Source organism: Xenopus laevis, chromosome 1L (genome assembly GCF_017654675.1).
Source record: "Xenopus laevis strain J_2021 chromosome 1L, Xenopus_laevis_v10.1, whole genome shotgun sequence".
Lineage (NCBI taxonomy): Eukaryota > Metazoa > Chordata > Amphibia > Anura > Pipidae > Xenopus > Xenopus laevis.
This window is the reverse complement of record NC_054371.1, coordinates 171,135,440-171,158,892: the sequence shown is the minus strand read 5'-3', so window position 1 is coordinate 171,158,892 and position 23,453 is coordinate 171,135,440. Positions and strand designations below refer to the sequence as shown.

The 23,453-nt window shown below is 37.9% G+C and overlaps 1 protein-coding gene across 2 annotated transcripts in view; it reads left to right on the top strand.

Annotated features, from left to right (window-relative positions):
* The window catches only part of LOC108716320 (adhesion G-protein coupled receptor D1), a 277,355-nt gene that overhangs the window by 194,847 nt on the left and 59,055 nt on the right, over positions 1 to 23,453 (top strand). For both annotated transcript variants that reach the window (XM_018262431.2, XM_018262435.2), the window contains 2 exons: positions 13,689 to 13,792; positions 19,725 to 19,836. In XM_018262431.2, coding sequence (XP_018117920.1) covers positions 13,689 to 13,792; positions 19,725 to 19,836 — 216 coding nt within the window. The remainder of the gene's footprint in view (positions 1 to 13,688; positions 13,793 to 19,724; positions 19,837 to 23,453) is intronic.

Below are 23,453 nucleotides of genomic sequence, written 5' to 3'. Positions count from 1 at the left end.
AAAGTCGATTGTTTAACTGGCCCAGATAAATCTTTGAGAAGATACATCTGTGTGTTCTTATATTGAATTACTGTTAAAAAATAAATATAAAAGGCATGGTAATATACATTTAAACAGGGTGCTGATGTTCACTGAGAAATAATGCCCTTCACAGAAGAGATCACTTCATTACTGTAATACACAGGGAACTACTGTAATCAGGGTAACAATTGGGTTTGGGCAAGATCAAAATATACTTTGAAATGGTAACTTTAGAAACTACAACATTAGATAATGATTAAGATTTTCCCAGCTGAGTGTATATTCACCAGAGGAAAACATGAAGGACAGACTTACATTGGCCTACAGGAAAGTCAGAATGTTGTAATGTTAGGCTTTACTCAGACAACACTGAGACATCGAAATGGCATATACATGTATAGGACCTGTAGTCCAGAATTCTGGGGACCTGGGGTTTTCCAGATAAGGGATCTGTCTGTGATTTGGATGCCTAGGCTAGGGCCTGATGATTGAGGTTCTTGGCCTGCAAAGAAACACAGGCCAAGAATCTGTTGCCCGATGCTCCTGCTCTGCCTGTACCTGGAAGTATGGCCTTTGCATGGGTGCAGACAAATGCAGCGGATTTCGGCACCAAAATGTGACATTTTGCATTTAATGTCCAAATCTGCCCCACCTGTAAAAGAGAAGGGGAGCAGCCGGTCAGCAGATTCCCCGCCTGCAGAGAATCTATATCATCTGGTCCTAGCCTAAAGCTCCCCATAGACGCGACGATTCTTCTTGCCGAACGACCGATTTTAGGGAAGCCCGACCAATTATCGTGTGGTTAGTGGTATTCGAACGATCGTACATCTTACGATTTTTCGGCCGACATCTGTCGGGAAATTGATCGGCCAGGTCAAAAAATCTTTGTCGGTCCCAGTGCAATCTCTCTATGTTTGCAGGGCCAAGCAGGCAGCTCCCCTTTGTTTTCCTGGTAAATTGGTCTTTTTAGTTGATGGTAAATTCGTACGATCGTACGATCGTTCTGAGAAGATCGTGGTCTCACGATCAGGATCTGATCTTTTAAAAATCTCAACATCTGTGGCCAGCTTTAGTCTACTAGAAAATCATTTAGGCATTAATTAAAAGAATAAGATTGTTTTTGCCTCCAGTAAAGGTTAATTATATCTTAGTTGGGAACAAGTACAAGTTACTGTTTCATTATTACAGAGAAAAAGGAAATCATTAAAATCACTGGGGAGTGCTTAACATATGACACCACCCAGGGATTTTAGCTTTCCTTCTGCTTTAAATGCTTCAGGTTTTTCAAACCTAGTATGTGTTTGCTTTGTGATCATCTTGCCATGATGGTGAGATGCAGAGTTGCTCTTTAATAAGTTTAACCTACTTTATGGGGCCTATTTTTTAAACCTCCATTTTTTCTGGTCGAGAGGAAAAACTTAAATTTTTAGAAGGAAAAAAACCTCAAGTTTTTAGAGATTTATTATACACCGAAGCTGCTAAAAATCTAAAAATACTTCAGCTAAAAACGGTCAAGGTCATGTAGAAGTCAATGGCAGCTGTCCCTTTTAAAATTTGAAGATGTTTCTTGACACCGTGATCTTCTCTGGTTTTTGTACGATAATCCAAAAAAGTTTGGGATATCGGGCATCAACAACAAAAGTTGAACGATTCGAATTGTCACACGATTTTGTTGAGACTTTCCATGCACTGACTTTTTCGATCTTATTTTTTGAAAAATTTTGTAAATTCGTGAATAGGCGTTAGTTAACTTTGTACTAATAAAAAAATGGGAAAAATTCGAGTTTTAGTAAATACCCCCTGTGTGTCCGTGTTCATATTCTGTTAGATTTAATTGCATTTTAACACAATTAAATACTCTGTTACCTCCACTTAGTGAAAGCGCTTTCTGAAAATGTGGAACCAGTGTATTTTAACACAATATTTTGGGAACTATTCCCATGAAAGGTAATTAGGGCTAAATAGTGCTGCTTGATTTTTCCATCAAGGAGAAGAATGGTAAGTAAGCGATGGAGACTACCTGCATAAAGTAATTGGAGTTCCAGTGGCATATTTATAAAGCTGTGTAATAAGATTGCATTTAAATATATTATCGAACGAGAAAAACTCTGGCACTCAAGGCAAGTGAAATGCAGGGTTCCCCCTTGCTTTTATTTCTTGTGCAGACGTGCACGTCTGCACAAGAAATAAAAGCAAGGGGGAACCCTGCATTTCACTTGCCTTGAGTGCCAGAGTTTTTCTCGTTCGATTATACATTGGGGGCTGCCGTACCTCTACCCTGTGCACCAGGCGTTCTCTGTGAAGTTATTAGAGTGTGCTCTGCTTCACCTTGTTCCTATTTAAATATATTAAACATCCATACATTCATTTCATGGTAGAAGATGAAATATTCAATTTATTTATCATAATGTAATGAATAGTGGTATATGTATAACAAGGGGTAATATTCTAGGGTGAAAAGAGGGACTTGCTTGAAAAATATATGGGGATAATGTAAATGAAAATAAGTGATATCATGGATTAAATTATCCTTTTGGTTTGCTACAAAGCTTTGTTCAAGCCAGTACTTTGTTGGATAAACTTTTTTCGGCTTTCACAGTTAATAATGGGAAAGAAATGATAAGTAACAGTTCTTTTTCGCTGGTGTCTGTGAAATGGACATGTTCACTCTGCCATTGTTCCTGACATCTAAGTGAATTGGTATGTGCACTTTTATACTGCTATGAATTGTTGAAAATTCTGCACTTCCCTGCGAATGTCACAGTGGACAGATTGATGTCCCAGGCAATGTGTAAATTGCTCTTTGAATCATTTTATTTAGGAAAGCTATTCTGTGAAGGAACTTTTAATGAGAGTTCCTACTGTTTGGTAGCATCTGACAGAGAGAGAGTCTGGGAGCTGAAAGTCCTTTAAAATTTAATACCACTGGTAGAAAAAAAATCTGTACAGAAATTTATATTCAGATGTAATTTACCAGAAAATCATGCTTTAGTGAAAACTGTCTGCTTTTAATTATATTGAGTTTACACTTCCTAGTTCTCCACAAGAAAACATTCACTGCCAGGAGGAAGAAAAAACACAATCACATATTTGAAAAATAACAAAAGAAACATCTTTGAGATTTTTGTCTTTGTCCTGGAAAAGTCAAAGTGTAAGAGAAGATATACAAAGAAAGAAATCAAGAAAAGAGAAGTTTTATGAATACACTTTATTTTAAATATGGAAAAATCCCCTGTGAGCCTAGAATTCAAACTAAAGTTTCTATAAAATAAAGGCAGTTGTTCTGTTTGAGGTCAGACTATTCATTTCACAACGATTTATGCTCTTATTATCCAAACTGAATCCATGGCTTGCTGTTAAATGACACAAAACACACAACTCTAATAACATGATTATATAATGCAAACTTAGGTTAACAACCTATGAGGACTTGGTACTCCTTGTTGGGGGCAGATTTATCAAAGGTTGAATTTCGAAGTTATGTGAATTTTATTTAGATTCAAATTTACTCACAACTCGAATGTTAGGTTATTTATGAAAAATCTTGAATGTCTAATATTCGATCAAGTACGAAGAACCCGAAATTCTAATCGAATTTGAATTGAGTTTTCCGCTGAAAAAAAACTTGAATGTCAGGAAGACAATTAGCATCTTCAAATGGTTCAACAGACCTCTGCCATTGACTTGTAAATTAATTCGCCAGGTTTAAGGTGGTGAATATTCAAATTAGAACTGTTTCCATAGTTAAGGTGTAATATATCTCACATCGAAATTCAAATTCGAGTTGGTGATTTAAAATTCGAATTTGTGAATTATGACCAAAAATATTGAAATTCAAATTTACTATTCGGACCTTAATAAATCATAGTGTCATAGATCTGCTGTAACTCTGCCTGTATGCATCAACCCTATAATAACTGTAAAGTAATTGGTCGTATTTATGTAAAAATCAACAATAAATTGGCTTAATGAAATTATTTACAGCGTACAAGAAATAATACATAAAAAAGATACCATGGAATGACATAGACATAAACCCCTGCAACTTTAGTTGCGATTTAATCTTCTACACTTTAGTAGCTGAATGTAGATTGTAAATTCTATGTGTCAGGAATGAATGGTGCTTATATATGAATAGTATTTATATGAACAGTATCATGCATCATTCAAAACATTATATTAGAAATATGATAGAATAATCAAAGCTAATGCCAGGGAGCAAGAATTGTCCTTTTACTAAAGTCGTGCTGACAGGGCCAGGCTTTGAAACTGGTTTGAATCGACCGAGATTATCACCAATAAAAGGAATGCGTACATATAGCGGGTTATTTACTAAGCTCCGATACCCATAATTCCCAGAAATCTGAAAATTTTTTGATTTTTTGTGTTATAATAGGCTTTTAAAAAAAAATCACAAATTTTACGGAATGTATTAAACCCCGAGGGCTAAAAAGCCAGATTATAAAAACACTGCATCTCAAACCTGTAGCGGTTGCATAAAAGTCAATGGGAACAGTCCCATTGATTTTTGGTTGTGTTGGAGGTTTTGGGCAATTTCACAATGTTTTCTGAGGTTTCAGGTGAAAACTCCGCAAAATGCTGAGTTTTCGGGGAAAATTCACGAAAAAATATTGAAAATCTGAGCTTTTCCCGCAAAGGTGATTTTGGAAAAATGTAATAATAAATAAGCGTTAAAAACCAGAGCGGCTTAGATCGGAGTTTGTAGCAGCCAATACTGAGATAAATTCGGACCTTGACAAATAACCCCGTTATCTGTACATTTTAAGTTAATTTTGCACAAAAAAAAACTCAGTTATGATTGCTTTTAGTTCCCTGACATCAAAATAATGTTCAATTTATTAAAAATGCCACAAAAATCCCAATCAGCTTACTGACTTATTGTTTTGGTAACCAAAAGGTATCCACCAGGCATTTTGCATCCAAACATTGACAACTATATATTCCCTTTCCTGGCAAAGGGATACTAAAGAAAGTCTGTGCCACAACAAACAAAAATAAATGTCCTTCAAAGAGTTATCTGTATGGCACAGTAGTCCTAGTTATTAAAATCATAGATGTATAATTTGTAGCCTTGTTTGAACAGAAACTGATGAATATTATTTTGTGTAAAATGGATGCATTTGACATGGATTTTTTTTTTATCATTTAGCTAGTTTGTTTTCATTAAGACTGACTTTGCTATCTTTACTACCCAATTAATTCTCTGTAGGACCCGGGACAGTTGCCCCTGCTAGCTAGGGATGGTGTTAGCAGGAGCAACTGTCCCGGGTCCTACAGAGAATTAATTGGGTAGTGTGTGTTGAGGGGTTGTGTTGCCTAATCTAAAGTCCTTCAGAAAGTTCATAGGTCGGACAATCCTACTTTATACACATGTGGCACCAAAAGGAAAGATACCTCCTTTCCACTCCATGTTTATAAAAGAACCACATACAGAGATGGAATAAAATATACAAATAGTAGTTCCTTTACTATTGTGAAATAAACATTCCTCTCATTTGATGCTTCCATCAATGTGCTGAAATTCCCTTCAGCATCTCTTTAATGTGTTGGTTTTGGTCACCTTCACAACAACCCTGATTATTTGGGGAAGGAGAAGCAGTAGAAGAGGTCCACTACAAGTGCCCAAAAAAGACAACTCATTTTATGTTATCTTTTAACAGGGGTGTAACTACAGAGGATGCACACCCTGCAGAGGACCCTAGAGTGCACATAAAGGTTGAAATAAATGAGCAATTTTCATATATCTTGGTACAATAAGTCAAAGTACCTATGTTTTGGGGCCTACAATTGAATTTGCAATGGGGCCCAGTAACAGTTATTTACACCACTCCAACACTCCCACACTCCAAAAACATACAAAAAACATACATAAAACATACATAAACATTGTTACCTGATAAAATTGACCATAGTGTATGCATGTTGTAGGAACCTTAGACTGTAAGCTTCACAGAGGCAGGGACTGATTTGAATGCTATATAATCTCTGTAGTTGCTTTATACATATCACAATGTGATTGCATATGCAGCATAAAGGAATCACACATCTGATCATATTTGAAATTAACATAGGTGCTTCTTCATATCTTCAGTCTGTCTACATGGACAATTCCCTAAACATGCTTTGAACTCTAGCAGTTAGCTGTAGGATCCCCCCCCCTCCATGCACACAGAACTTCTACATCGATTGCTGTATGCTTGCTGTATGATAATTTGTTCTCAGTTCTTGTTCTAACCCCTCGATCTTTTTCCTACCCGATGCTCTTCTTATTCAAGTATATAACTTCCCCCTCTTCTGCTTATTTCTTTTCAATTGCAGGAGACCCTTCATAAACTAAAACCATATTTATATGGAATGTGATAAAAAGAAAGCCAAATCAACAAAACTCTGAATACAATATGTATCACTGTGCTCTGCATTATATTAACAGAAATACATTCATAAAGAATGTTTCTGGTGCAGAATTTTAAAGCTGCAAAATAATATATATTTCATCTTTTCTGGCTAAATTGCATTTTTGTATTGTCATTTCTGTATGTGATATTCAAATGAGCTCGCCCATTATTGTGGAATATACCGTGCACGAATCATTTTACAGCATCGGTTTCTCCATATACATTGCTGAGAGCTGAGACCATTATCTTTTAGAACTGAGAATAGCTGGCTCTTATTAACTGGACATGAACTGCTATTCCTTGTTGGTGAAACTCATTTTAAATAAAACAAGTGAAACATTTCTCATGTTGCTGAGGAATTCTGAGATCCATAACACCTTGACAAATATCTAAGCACTCAAAACCCCAGCACTTGGCTAATTTATAGTCTACAGGTAATTACTAGGAGAGCATTAGCATAACAGTGATTTCGGTTCTTGGAGTAAAATCCTGATGTAGCACTAAAATGTACAGCATGTGCTTATTTTTCAGCAATGTGCTGATGAGATATTAGATTCATATTACTGCCAGTGTAGACGTTTGGTTTTCACTTGTATTTCTATTTCTTGCAAAGCTTTTAGGGTCATTTAATGCCAGTGCCACACAGGAGGCATTTCAGTTGGCATTTTTGAGACGACTGAAAGGCATCTGTGGTTGCCACCGATGTTTTCCATTCACTTGCATGTGAATCCACAAAATTACTGTGTATGTTTTCCATAACACATGGCATAATATACAAACTATCTATATGACAGAGAGGTAATGACCTATTACATAGATAAGATCAAGAGCAGGCAAGACTTGATGCTTAAGCTGTGGGTTTTCCTCTCCATTGACTAAAACCAGATCTGCTATCCTTCCTCAGCTACTAACTAATTTAGAAAGGGATCATACATGTTATACCTGTAGTTGTCTGACTCTGATTACAAGCCTCTCAGGGATGTCCATCCTCTGATCAGGGTCCCATTTGGTTACAGATAAGAAAACACATATCTGTAGCAACTATATCTGGGGCAGATCCCACCCTAATTGATTTTCAAGCTGGACGTTTAAATACATACAATGCTGCAAATGTAAAAAACTACCCTTCAAATATCCTTTAAGGCTGCTGCAAGATGGGACAAGTATCACTTTTGGGGAAAGCTGCATCTTTGAGCAACACTTACTTACTAGTGGCTTATGGTCAGTTTTGGACATCCACCAGATGATTGACTGCATCTCAATTTTTTGTTCCCCTTCCAATCCCCCAGGTGTTGAATGTTGAATGCACCTTGCAAGGTGTAGCTAACTTTGATCTAGAGCTAATTTTATTAGACTCATGATCTGTGCTAAGCTTTACTGATGTGAAGGAATATTAGATCTGAACCTCTTTCATAAATGACACAGTAAGTTGGCTATTCTATTTCTGTGTCTGAGGTGAAGGTGCTATAAGATTAAATGTATTGCCAAGGTCATGTGTAACGTGCGAGTTAGTCATGCTTCTATGCTATATAGATCTGCATCGTTGTCTTATGCTCCCCCATGAATGAAGGAAATTGTTGCACTGAAGGAGTTAAATCAGCGTGCCAACAGCTTTTATGTGTTTCTATGTGCAGAACAAATCACATGTTTTTATTGCATTCCTGACATGAATGTTTATTTTATTTGGGTAATATCATCTTCTGACTCATGTTTACAAACTGCTAATGGGCGATTGGTTTCTATTAGTAGCATTGTCAGTGCTGTGCTTTTCTCTGTTTTGTCTGATATAATGAAACATCCCATTAATTTCTCACATTTATGTTGGTGATTAGCTCTGTGTCGGATTATATATTGGGCCATAATATCCTGGCATTGTTTATAGGGCAAATATCATCCAAGTCGAAACTAAAAAATAAATAATAATAAAAAAAAACATCAACTAATGGCCCTGCACTAAAACTGTACTTTTATGTGCAATAATATCTCACAAATGTCACAGTGAATAGAGAAAACCTAGTATAACAAAGTAATCCATCCTGTACAGAGAAGAGCCAGGTATAAAGAAGATGTAGCAGACAAAAATGTAGAATGTCCAATTGTCTTTGTTTGGCCTTGTATAACAAAGTGACAGTGTAGATTTGTTATGTAGTAAATCATGTGCTTTAATATCAAATTAATTGGATGGCTTAATTTGTTTTAGCTTTCATCTAGGAATATAATTTTACATGCAGAACATATACAGCACATCCACCCAATTGCTAACATGTACTGTATTATGCTTGCTTGTTTATGTTTCAGCTTTTATGGTTGCCACAGCTGTTAACAAAATAAGCACCTCTCACTGCAGCTGATGTTATTAAGAGTTAAGGAGGGTTGTCACTGGCTTAAATGTGGGCTTTATATTTATAATGAGAGACAGAAATTAGATTCAGATCCAACTTTGGCACCTGTGCACACCACAGAAAAAGCTACATGCACATTTCTCCTGCAAGTGCCTGCCTGGAACCTCACTTTAGTTGGCATCTCTGCAAAAGTGGCTATATGATATGTGTTGTACCCTCTTGGATTATGACCCAAAACCCATAAGGCCCCGAGGCTTTACAGTCAGTTGGGTGGGTTTGATTTGAAATTTGGGCGACCATTGTGGCTTAGGGTTGGGTGCGGGTCAGGCTGGGGAAGTACACTCCTCTGCTGCTCCCAAATATTCCCTCACTTGGAACCAGAGGCACAAACAAACTGTACAGAAATGTGAGAATACAGTGGGAAGACCTGGGTATGGGTTGGGTGTGGGTCCTGCAATGGCAGGGTCTGGTGCAGATTAAGGTTTTGTGGGTTAGGTCTGGTGTGGGTTGATTTTTTTTCCTGACCTGCACATCACTAGTGGCCTCCCATGAAATTGACATAACATTAAAAAACAATTGCAGATAAGCGTGTACGTTATACAATGTTAGCCTCTTATTTACTGTAGGAAATTGCACTGTGGACTTCACCTTACACCCTGGGACTGTTCATCGCCTCTCCAGAAAGTGTGGGGCTTTAATGTGGTGGAGCTCTGATGCTTTAGCTGGCAGAATAGCCCATGCTGAGAATTAACCCTCGGGGTCATTTGAGCAGTATCCACCAGCAGCTTTCTTAAAGGCTTCATCGACTTATCTTGCAGCAGTTGCTTGACTACTATGGGTTTCCCACCCCTAAGTAAAGTTTCATGAATTTTGTATATTCTCTCCCACTCCAAACCTTGCCTAGCTGTGCCGGTATTTAGATGACAGTTCAGTAGGAAAGAAGAACATTATTAGTGCAGCTGGCTGATGGCTCATTATGTTATTAATCCACCTGTGATTGGGGCCATCTGGAAAGCTCAGTACTGCTGGGACCTTTGAGAGCCGGAAAGTATTAATCAATGCAAATTATAGGTAACCTTTTTGTAGGTCTGTGCCAATAGCTTAAATGAAATTGAATAATTATATGTAAAAATTAATATGAATAATTATGAACCTGTTCCAGTCTACATCCATGACCGAACGTCATTAAGCCGTAATGGCTTCATTCCCTTTTCAACCACATGTAGCTAATAGCATTTTTTATTTAATTGAGACCCAAGCAGGCAGCTGTGACAACATATACACAGTTTATTGGTACTATGTAGAACCAGTAGCCTGTTGGTTTCTACATATTTTTAATATTTTAGGCTGTAAACTCTAATGAGCAAGATCAGCTTTACCCCCAGCACTGTTCAGTATCAGTATTTGTATACAGTGCTGTGGAATATTTTGTTGCTTTAAAAACACTTGTTTGTGATAACAATAATAATAACAATAACAAACTGCAACCCCCACCACCCCTCTGACAGCCTACATCTGTGAGATATAGTTCAAGAAAATCTGGAGGACCACACATTCACTGATTTAACAGGGGATTTATGAGCTTTGTGGGTTCCTTTGTAAAGTACCGGAAGGGTTAAATGAGTAGGAATATGTTGCAGATATCATAATTATTGGACTTTGACAGTGATAATACAGGCCCCATATGGGATGGAGGTGGGTAAATTGGCTATTGTTATCTATAATGAGCAGGCTTGCTGCACCCAGCAGAGGCTGGTAATAGATGCAGCTGTGGACTCACATACAAACTGTCAGATTACCTGCTCCTCTGCTGAGATCTCACTAGAAGAAAGAAACAGACCAATGTACATCTGTCGGTGCTGATTCTACCTTACTGCAATGCCCTTTTCAGCAGCTGGTGGGGGCCCTTTCAACAACCTATGGGTTAAGTTTTCCATTGGATTTGGATCGGTAATCAGGATGACACACGAGCTGCAATGATCCAGCAATCTGCCTCCTTCTTTGTTTATTTCCCCAGAGCTAAAGTCAGAACAGTTTGATTTGGCTGAACAAGCAGACCCTTTGTGACTGCCAGACAAGGAAATATCCCTACACTCCTGCTCTACCACCACATCAGCATACCTGTTTGGGAATCCATAAATAACTGATTTACTGTTTTTTTTCCTCTTTACGAAACACTGTATGGGATCCCTCAGCCAGCCTTCAGTAACCTGGCTCATTAGTAGCCTTGCAGTGAATAGTCAGAGCATGAAGTACATCTATTCAGTCACACCGGGGGAATTCACAGAAGGGACTTTAGCCCGAACTTGGAGTTCTCTGATTGCAAATCACTGGGGTATTTAGACTTATGGTATTCTTGTGATATCTAGTGTGCTATCTTCATGTGAGTATTGTTTATACTAAGCCCTGCAAAATAATTCACATGAATAATATAGCAACTTAGAGAGGTCTGTGGAGCATTACAAGCAAGCACTAGAGGAAGAAAGAATAGAATTAGCTATTTGTTTTTACACATGCAGAGTTAGGACACTATGGGGCAGATTTACTACAGGACAAAGTGTCCAAAATTTTGCCAGAAATCCCATCCATCACTAGAGCAGTTTCGCTCCCTTTCGCCAGGTGCTTTTTGACTCAGGCAAACAATTGTTACTCTGCAAATTCACTACAGTGAAACATTTTACAGAATGTTACCTCTTTCACCAGAGTTTCCTTCGTCAGCTTAGACCTGACGAACTGATAAGATGAAGCTACATCCACCTTAAGTCTATGTCAGTGACATCATATCCTGTATGCTGAAAAGTCATAACAATTATACAAAGCGTTGGCGTTTTTTCATATTGTAAAGTGGAATTGTCTTTAAAATTTGTAACTTTAAAAATTATTGTTTTTACAATATTTTAACATTTGTTTTAGGGTGGGCCTAGGGCATGATCTCTTTTGTCTTTATTTTGCTTCCTTAAACATTTTTAATAACAAGTGGCCACAGGGCCGGAAATAGGGGAAGGCAGAAGAGGCACGTGCCTAGGGTGCAAAAGTGGAGGAGTGCCAGGCAGGAACCTCTTCTGTCACTTTCCCCGTAGCTCAGACCCTTCTGTCTCTCATCTTGACAGCTCCTCCTGTCTCTCCTGTGCCTGCGCTCTTCTGCACAAACGCACGCACGCCTCTTCATGTGCTCTTACTCCCCGGCAGCAACTTCTATGTCCTCGGTGCTCTGCACATGCGCACCCACCTCTTCACATGTGTGCGCACCTCCGTGCATTCGCGCTTGAGAAGGGGGAGATGTGGCCGGCTGGGTTGCCTAGGGCCCCGGCACTGAGTAGCCACTTCATGCATTAGCACTTACATCACTAATAAAGAAATATATATGACCTATATGTACCACCCTATTCAAATTGACCTAAGCGCAAGTGTACTAACGAAGTTTTGCTAGGCAGAAACAAACGTTAGGGAAAGTTCGCTATGAAATGCTCACGCTGATAAATTAACGATAGCGAAACTTCACCAGCATTTGGCTACTGAGACACAACTTCGCATTTTAGTGAATTTAAGGTTTAACCCCACTTTATATTTTCTCTGTAAAATAAGGTTCTGCCAGTGCATAATGAAATCTACCTATTATCTTTAAATCAATAAATTCTGCTGATTTCAGGGTATAGGCAATGAACATTTTCATTACCCTCACTATTTCTATGATGCATGTTGAGCATAAGCCTATATTTCTCTGTTACGTTTGCTGAGCCATTTTGCTACTATGTCATGGTAAGATGATTATCCAGCTTTAGTGGAACCAATTTATAATATCACCATAGCGTAGTGTATTTGGGCTCCAGCTCAGAAGATAAGTATCAAAGTCATTTGGCAATTACAACAATGAAAATTACCTTTTCATGCCTTGATTAACATATGAAACTTCATCCAAGCTCATTAATATCCATAACTAATTAAGTGTGCTAACTGTGAGCGCTATACTAGTGAAATACAGCGAACAGCTAAGGCTTGCTTTAAGCAGGAGATGACATTTGTTCTGGCCCCCCAGCCCTCATGGACCCATCAGAATGAATAAATATTAACCCACATACACATCATTACATTGAGTTATACATGTTATTTTTATTCACATCAGTGATGTCCATCTGCTGTAGCCAACACTATCAATCATTTGCACTGCCCTAGGGGATCCCCCTGCCTGTCCCCTATTGTACCCAATTGGCACATGCCCAATAAACTCCGTGCATATGAACTGATATGGTAGAAAAGGGGTAACCCAATCAAATCTGTCTCCATATCTTGCAGCCATCAAGTGTCTATTTGTGGGATGTTGGGTTACCTTTACCTGCCTGTAAACATTCCCATATAGTGGCCAATGCTCTTCAGTATTTAACTGATTGGCCAGTGAGCCAAACAAACAGATACTACCCTACAAAAAGTACATTGGGAGGATTGGTCAAAATGCCCTGTGTCTGGCATACATTTCCCGATGGTGCGACAGTATCGTCAAAATCGATCAAACTACCTGACCAAAGCAATGTATGGCCAGGTTAAATCTCTCTGTGAGAGCATCAATCTATTGCAATAATTACTCTTTGCAGGTCCTCACCAGCCTCCTTTTCCCTCAGTCTTACAGGATTATGGGTCTGCACCCCCTCTGACTTAACTATAATAAGGTATGGGAAGAAAAGATTGTTGTAACTATTTATGTGGCAAGGTAGCTATAGCTGGTGGCAGCATTCGTGGATGGTTATTTTCCTGTTACAATATCTACCAAATCTGCAGACAAATAAACTGCATATATTAAGTTAAGAATTGCTTTAATAATTTCATTTAACTAGTAAACTATAAACTGGTCCGAAAGACTGAACTAAATCTGTAATCATACCTTAATATTTTTCATACTTTTCTCCCCGAACAGGTTGCGGAAAGCCACAAGGTGGCACTGTCCTCCATCACTTACATTGGTTGTTCCCTGTCTATCTTCTGCCTGGCAATTACATTGGTCACATTTGCTATATTGTCGTGAGTAATTTTTGACATTCTATTATTTTATTTTTCTTGCGCTCCCTACTGAGCACATATTACCATTTAAAGCCAATTTTAAATTTGTGTGTACTCTCATTTTAGACCGCCATTGCACATTAACATTGGGATTTTCTCAATCATAAATGCCATTAATTCTAAAAAACCCTTTAATTAGATTTTTCCGACATATTTGAAACAGTTGGGTGGTTTTGTTCAAATTGCTTTAATTTCCTTATCGGAGGAGTTTTTCATTTTTTTCTTTCATCATGAGTTCTAACCATGTGGTCTGATTTCTCTATCTGACTGCCTTTGTAACTCAGCATAAATATGTAGCAAACCAATCAAACCACATTTCGACACAAGGTTACAAGGGTATCAAAAGTGGGGTTATGTATGCACTGCTGTTGAATATACAGTAAAGTCTTAGGTTTTTACATTTGGAAAAAAAACTACAAGGTAACCATACCTTCTGTTGTTGGCATGTACAGTGTGTAGGCAGTGTCGGACTGGCCCACCGGGATACCACTAAAACTCCCGGTGGGCCAAGGTGTCAGTAGGCCCTCATGCAGCTAAACGTTTGGCCATTCCCTATTTCTATGAGAACAAAGAGGCTAAATAGATGGCATAATTTATTATAGTATGTAAAGAAAACAGACTAGGAGAATAGAGGTTGATTGAGGAGATGAAGAATAATAATAGTATTGAGAGTGGCCCCTGGTCTAAGGTTTTTGGGTGGGCCCCTAGTGTCCCAGTCCGACACTGTGTTTAAATATGTGGGGAGGAGCTGTGGAGTAAACACAGGACATTGCCCATACCCCACAATAACCCGCTAGTACCAGGCATTAAATAACACACATAACTAACATGCTTTCCAACACTAACTGGACTGTTGAAGGTGACAGATATTGAGATTGTTCAACAATGAAGGGCAAAACCAAAGTCTTTTTACATATAATCAGCTAATAGGTTTCTTTCCACCATCGTATTTTAACAGACTTTCTAGTTATAATGATATTTGATATTTTTAATAAAAAGAGATACACAAAATATGGGCAAGGCATGGGATGTCACTGTTTTGTGTTTACAGGGGTTAGACTTAAAGTTGTAAGCTTATTATATTTAGCTACATTATTTTGGCTATCACAGAGTGAGGTTGCGAGGGTCAAAGCTATGGTACAGATGATGGAAGATGAACATAAAGAAACCAATTAGCGGTTATCTTTGATTGCTCTTGTGTAGTTAGAATATTGGAAAACATATTCCTGGTTGCTACAGTATGTGTTACTGGGCTGGTGAATCGTTTGCCAATACTATGACATAAGCCTTTGGTTTTATAACAGAAGTGTTCTCTTTATTAAAAATCATCTGATAATTCACCTCGGTAAACTTTTAGCTTTTAAGATTTTTTTCTAACCTACTCCTGTAAGAGCCTGAAGATAAGGCAGTAGAAATACATTGCACTGACTTCAGAACTCACAAATCCTGCTTCTCAAATGGGATACAGATCATTAACAAGGGAGAGGTAAATGTACTGGAAAGCTGAGCAAGCTGGACGTGTTTTGAATCACAGGCTGATTGAGAGAATCAATGACTATGTTGCTCTGGGTCACAATGTAAGTTTGCCCCGGAGCAATAACCCACAGCAACAAATCAGCAGGCGGAATTTTCTGGTCACCAGTTTAAAAGCAAACATCTCATTGGTTGTTATGGGTTACTGTTACTGGGCACACTTAGGGTTGTAACATTTTCAGAAAATTTTTACTGGTCGGTGGTGAGGGCGGGAACAAAAGGGGCGGGCCATGATGCAAAAGGGGTGGGCTGTGACATAAAAGGGGGTGGAGCCATGTGACACAATGGCCAGAAGGCTGAGAAAAGGTAAGTTCCGAGCGGAGGTCCAAGGGCTTTTGTTAAGGGTATTACAAATTTACCAGCAGCTAGTGATGGGCAAAAATAAGTGAAACGGCACCGGCGTTTTGATGCCGGTGTCCGTTTCTTTTTTATGCCAGTATCCGTTTTTGGTGAAATTGCGCCGGTGTCCAAAAAAAACTGAATTTTTGCGGCGGTTTCGCAAATTTATTTATTTTATATGGGGGATAGGAAAGGAATTTTGCATGATAATATTTATATCACTAAGGTATGCTTTGGGTGTGGCCATCTAAATGACATCACCAAATACATCACAATGTAGAAAGAGAAATGGCAAACCAATATTTATACGGTTTTCCCACATCCACAGGACCTCATTGCTGTGCCTTAGAGGATATATGCCAAGATATTGAAGTTTAAAAACTCAGGAAATATTAAAGGGTTGGTCTTCATAGGACTTCTTTCAACCCTATCAAGTACAGTTTAGCTGTTCAGCTGAAGTTGCTGTCAAAGCCATTTGGGACCCCCTGTCTTCCCAGACATATATTTTTATATAATATATTATTATTGATAATATATTTTAGTTTTGAAACAGGGGCATTTTTATCAAATATCTAACTGAGGAGTCCTGCCACTGATGCCTGTGTCAATTTGCGTTAGATCTGAGCAGTCAAACAGCATTCTGTCCAATGGCACTGAGCACTATTGCCCATTTGAATCCTTACTGTCTGATGCAATCTGCATGACATGGGCAGAGACAAATACTTGCCGCCTTCCCCCGAACTGGCCTAGAAATAACCAACTCACTCACCATCCATTTATTTGTTGGAATCTTTTTGGCCACAACTTTATTGTACCAAACATAATTTACCAATAGATAACACATATATCAATAACAATTTATATTAACAACATTGTAAACATACAAATATGAACAGTAATATACCATTAACTTTTTCTCATACCAAAATGGATGCCTTCCTTATTGGTTAGTCCTATAAATCCCCTTTAAAACTCCACCCCCCCAACTATGTCACTAAACCCACTACAAATTCCCTGCCAGGCAGTTTTGTCCTGCCCCTGTCATGTACTCTTTTGCCAGCATGCAATGTCCCAGGTTTCACTTGTCAGGAAAAAGGATTCAGACCAGTGGTATAACTAGATGTTATTGGGCCAACAGCAAATTAATTTGAGAGCCCTCCATAATATCCAGAGGTTGCCCTGTTTTACAAATGTTTATTGAAATTTCACTTTAATTAGGGCCTCATTGGGCAACCCATGCCTCTTGGGCCCCCTGCAGCCACAGGGTCTGCTTCTTCAATGGTTAGGCCCCTGATCCAGACAATTCTTTTCTTTCCATCATGGAAAAAATGCTAAATCCTAAATGCACCATGTTTTTTTTACAGCATGGTAACCATTGTTACTGCCCTATTAAAAATATAATGACATCCACTCATGAATGTTGGACGACACTAATATATTAAGGCATGCTGATAATTGTAGTTTGTAAAGGAGGTGCTTACAAAGATCCAGGCTCCCCAGGCCAAGTGCTGATGCTTTTATTAACTACTGAGATACTTGGCCAATGTATTTCATTTAAGTTATTCCTCACTGCAAGATTTCTGTGTCTTTCCTCTCCATATTTACCTTGAAATACAGATAGTTTGTGTATCATGCATTTAAAACCATATAAGTGTACCACAGACATACTGCGTGGCTGATCAGCAATCAGTTCAGATGTATAACAATCATGCGATGTAGTAAGCTGAATCAATTACTATTCAGCCATGCATCTTGTATATTTTAGAGTATTTTCTGATAATCTTCTAATCCTACTCTCAACAGTCCCCTTTAACCAGGAACACTTGTGAAAAATGAATTGCGTGAGGTTGGTTGCATCAGGCACAGTCCTATAGTCTCAAACAATTAAAGGGGATGCTTGAAGGAGTATACCTAATGAGAACCTGCAGAGATTTCAGCACAGCATAGTACTCTCACGTTAAATTCCTTAGACATCCAAATTACATATCCCAGAAATCCCCTTCCTCAAACCTTGACTGTCTCTGTGCAATAAAGCAATCAGGCAGTGCTTTGGGAGACAAAGGCAGAACATTACATATGATTTTTAGCTCACTGCAGGGAATGACAAAGAACAAAAGCGTCTAAGCCCAACATATCGGCATCTTTTTAAGATCTGCAGGTTTGCAGGTGTCAGAATCACTTTAAATGGATTTTCTAGATGTGTATATTTTACAGCATGCTGTCAATGAGGTGTGACATGCATCATAGCCATTAAAAGAATGAAAGGGCATTGGGAGAAGAGGTTCATAACCATTGAGATTTAGGTCCAAAATTTAGATGATTCCAGAACGAGAAAGGAAAAATGAGAATTAACTTAGTACTTCAGCATTCCTTTATCAAGGACTATTTCAAAATGAGGATCTTAAAAGCATATGAACAACTGATCTGAGAAACCAAGAGAAGCAAGGTGATATCCATTGATTTCACTTCAACCCCTCACCACACACAGAGACACACACACCTTGCCTATTTCCCTTTGAAATCATTATTCATGCTGATCCATTAGCAGGTTTGCCAGCCTCAGAGAAAACTGCACTTCTCTTTATGGCCATACAGCTTCAAGAAACTCTGGGATAACAACGCACAAAGTAGACAATGCATTAAAATACTTTTATGACAAGCCACATATCACCATTAAACCTCCAATTTATATACAGTGATTTTTACTTGCTAGAATGAGACAGAAGGAGAATTGTTCTTCAGAGACAGCTGAAGGGAGAGGGGAGTTTTAATATTCCCCATGCAGTCAGATCTCGGTGAATCAGTACATTGTGCAGCCTGGTAAAAATGGGAACTGTTGAGGCAAGAAAACTTCCAGCATTTTATATGAATCCACGGACATTAGGTGCATTTAACGGAAGGTTTTGACCCATCTGACTCTTGGAAGTGGAGATGAATTGTTTATGAATACCATCTGTGCCACACAATAGCTGGTGCCAGTACAAAAGCATTTTATTCCTTTGTCACTTGGAGGCTTTTAACTCTTAAACGCATAAAAAGGACAGTTCACCTTTTACCAGTTCATCAGTTTACATAAAAGATAATGGCAGGCTGTTAGACAACCGATAGCAGTAAATTACCTTACAATTGTCTTCTTTTCTCTTTCTTATCGGAGATGTCTATAAAAAAGCTGTTTTACACAGGGAGGAAAAAACATTTATTGGATTTTAGGGGGATTTGCTACTAAGAGGCTATTACTGTTAAATCTACTATATCATTACAGTTTATACAGCCTGGCATTGTATTATTCTGTACAGATCTTTGAAAGTGCTTCCATATCAAAACTGTAGGTGCTGAAATCAGGGCCAAGTATTACAAACCTTGGCACCTCTGTAAATAGTGGACTGGTGACCAGGTGTTCTAAGCCACAATACATAGCCCACATACTGCCTATTATCCATCTGTTCTTACTTGAACTGCCTGGATGAATTATAAAATAAAAAGAACACTTTGTACATATGCAATAAAAATCTATAATGTCAGCAGTTACACACAGAGGCTTTTTATTGTATGTTTTAAAGTGGATTTATAGGTTGCACATTTGATTTCCTATTTTTTATTATTTCCTGTTCTACAAAAAAGGGAAGCCTGGGTCACAATTAAATGTGTCTTTTTGCAAAAAGCAAGGAGGAGCTCTACAAAATAGGCGCAAATTATACGCTGTACTAATATTCCATTGCATCACATCAGATTTTTTATTACTTATTATCAGTTTTTCACACTTGACTGCTATTTGTTTATTTGTTTATTTGTTTAACTCTGAAACATCTAGAAAGAGCAGAAATCACCAGGTATGAGTGTATGCCCTGGGAAACTACAGCCTCACTAACTAAGGTTAACCTGAATGTCTAATCATCTGTAAATTGTTAGAAAATACAACAGGCTAGCAGATATCTCATACCTCATTTCATATTCTTTAGCGTACATAAATACAAGTAGTCAGCACTGCCTAAACCATTCCTTCTTCTCTTTGGCTACATAGGTCGGTCAGCACCATAAGAAATCAGCGATATCATATCCATGCCAACCTCTCCTTTGCAATCCTGGTGGCACAGATTCTGCTCCTCATAAGCTTCCGTTTTGTGTCAGGGACGGTAAGCGGATTATTTTCTTGTTTTGTTCTATTTATATCATGGAAAGAAATTCCCCTGACTTGTGAGTTCTGAACAAGTCCCCACATACAACTTATAAAGGACTTTAATAGAGGACTTTAATAAAATAATAATAACAGGGCTGCCTGAATTAGGCGTAGGTAGCACCTACCTAGGTTGTAGCTATTTTGGGAATAGGCATTTCCTTAAAATGTTTTTTAATGTTTTGTTACCCATCCATCTATCTATAGTGCTACACATAAAGTCTCTACTTTTGCATCCATGACCTTCAAACTATTCCCCCGATGTCCAACATTTGATATACCCTGTGAATTCACATATATTAGGACCACCTCTCTTAAATGGGAACTAAACCCAAAAAATGTATTGGTTTAAACTTACCCAGGGTTCTTCTCTGAGCACTTTTGCAATTTGCATTAATTCTCTATTTTTGTTGGTTTCTTAAATATTTAAATTTTTAGGCTTCTAATACCAGGCTCTGGCTCAACTGAGAGTCTTCAACCCAAGGGTTAAGTGAATACAGGAAGTGCATAGCCAATGCATAGACAGTGAGGTTCACTGATAGGGATGAAATATTTCATCACGTTTTACTGCGCAAAAAATTCGAATGTATTATTAAAAATGGTGCACGGTTTAAAAAGAGACACATGAATAAATGCCTAGTTGCTTCAATGTGTTTGCCAATTAGTTTTCTGGGTCAGATTTGTCCATCACTAGTCACTGACACTTTGAACCTTCAAGAGCTGTTATTATTACTATAAGTAGTAGTAATAATAATACTACTAATAAGTGGCAAACATCAGATAAAGGCCCAAAGTCAATTCAGTGAGAAAAAGTTTAATCACGTGAAAACTCATGGACGAGATTCAATTCAAGGAGAAAAATCTAAAGTTTGCCCATATCTAGTAACCTATTGCAACCTATCAGATATTTGTTTTCAAACTGTTGACCAGTAAATGATACCTTTTGACCCATGGGTTACTAAATAGGTAGCAAAATACAAGGCTCTAAATAATAGTTGCAGACGTTGAAGCTGTGCTCCAGAGCGCAAAATAACTTTTTCTTTGAACACTTTTTGCCTTTCATTGTATACATTGGATATCTCTGTTCAAATCCTCTACTCACTTTACATTCAGAACTGTGCCAGGGGCATATTACATCCAATTATCTAAATTATTATTAGCTGCAATTCGTCTTTACTTTCTTTTTGAAATCAGGAAGATTGAAGTCACCTGCAAACAGTCAGCCACTAGAGAATGTGTCTAAACCCTCATTGATGTTCAATGAAACATAGTGCTCTCCAGCTGAAATTCAATACAGAAAATAAGAAAATTGGATTGCATTTTACTGAAAATATTTTTATTTCTGGAGTTTTTTAAAAAAAAATTAAATAAGCATACTCTGGCATACACAAGAATGACATGCACACTTGGAATATAAGCCTGGCAAAACAAGCCAAAATAAATGTTTGTTGCTCAAATCAATTGTATCTGTGGAATTCTCACCAAATGCAACATAAGTAAATATAAAAGATCTAAAAGAGAGCCAATAAAAAAAACCTCTTTGGGGAGGTGCAGCCAACTTTTGAATGTTGTAATTTACTCAACATGCCAAACCTAGGAGGTATTAAACTTCATCTGCCCAGTATTCTATTCTGCTAATCCTATTGGGTTCCAACTCCCACACTGTATAACTGGCTGTTTGGGCTGGTGTTACTTCAAATCAAATGCAAAGAAATAAGACAAAAATAAAAGTGCAGTTAGATCTGAGCCAAACACGTGGCATTTGTAGTGCAACTGCACTGAGTGCAGAAAGTTCCATAAGGTTCTACAAATGCCTTTCCCTAGAGCAAATTGTTTTGGCACACAGGCTGCTTCATATGTTTGAAAGAAATAGAGGCTTTTCTGTTAAGTCGGACATGCTCAACAGCCTTTAACATAAGGCAAAAAAAACATTTAGTTAGGTAAAATACAGTAAGTATTTCAACTCCATATATTGTATATTTAGTGTATAAATATAGGTACTTGGGCATTTTAAGGAAGAATCAGTCTAAATGGAACAAGGAACCTGACTGTTACATGCTGCAGAATGGAACTACTTAAGCTTTTAAATTATTAACTGGTCAAGAAACATTTTCAGAATGTTCTAGTCTGGCACACTGTCAGCGTGAGTGACTTCATGAGATTTGAGTTAAACTAACCCATGGGATAAAAGTGTCTACTCATGAACATGTCAATCATCACTGCCCAGACAGCTGGCTACTTCCGCTGACTCGAACAAATGACTGGCATGTGTATTCGTTTGCATTTTACCATCTATATTGGTTTTGATCAGGTTTTTCTAAAGTTTGAAACTTAGCAGTGGGCTACATTAAAACAGTCTAAAAGCCAGTGTAGAGGAGCTGAGCTATAGACCATTAAACTGTCTGTGTGTCCCAGTTTTCAGACCAGAAGCAGAATGCTTTTTATTGTAAAGCAAAAAAGGATCATAGTTTTGTTGTACATATGAACTGTACTTGCTCTGCAAAGGCATTGGAGGAAGTTAGGACAGTGTTCAACAGCACAGTATTTATTGGTCTCAAGGTGAACATTGAATTACATTTGCATTTAAGAAGACAAGTTGACAGTGAAAGCATATAGCATTGGAGAGTTTCCATTATTTTACATCAACATTTACATGGCCTTGCATGTCTTTTCTAGACCCTTGCTGATTATAATGCATCAAGTGTTCTAATACTGCAAGGTGGTTAGATAAGACCTTGTTTGATTTATCTAATTTTCTTCCAGTTGATTTCTTATGACTGTAAGGGGCAGATTTACATAGGGTCGAATATCGAGGGTTAATTAACCCTCGATATTCGACTGCAGAATGTAAATCCTTCGACTTCAAATATTGAAGTCGAAGGATTTACTGCAAATTCGATTGAACGATTAAATCCTTTGAATCGTTCGATTAGAAGAATTTTAATCCATCGATCGAATGATTTTTCTTCGACCTAAAAAACATTACAAAGCCTATGGTGACCTTCCCCATAGGCTAACATTGCACTTTGGTAGGTTTTAGGTGGCGAAGTAGGGGGTCAGAGTTTTTTTTTAAAGAAACAGTACTTCGACTATCGAATGGTCGAATATTCGAACGATTTTTAGTTTGAATTGTTCGATTCGAAGTCGTAGTCGAAGGTCGAAGTAGCCAAAAAAATCATTCGAAATTCGAAGTTTTTTTTATTCTATTCCTTCACTGGAGCTAAGTAAATGGGCCCCTAAGTATCCATTCAATAGAGTACAGTGGGATAATAACAGTCCACACAAATTACACATGTTTATACTTTTGCTCAACATCTACTACATGTGAACCTTCTTTCTGTTTCCTATAAGAACTTTTATGATGATAACAAATTTATGTAATAAAATCCTAGCCTTGAAAAGACAAAAGCTATTATTCTCTTGAAAGACACAAGCTCAGGCATGCTAAGTAAATAGATGATTTCAAAAGAATGTGTTCTGGTAGAGCAGAGTCTGTTGGTATCATGTAGTAGAAGATGTCTATCACTGTCAAAGATTGAGGAGAAAAGGGGCCATTCTCAGATAACTACAGGCGGG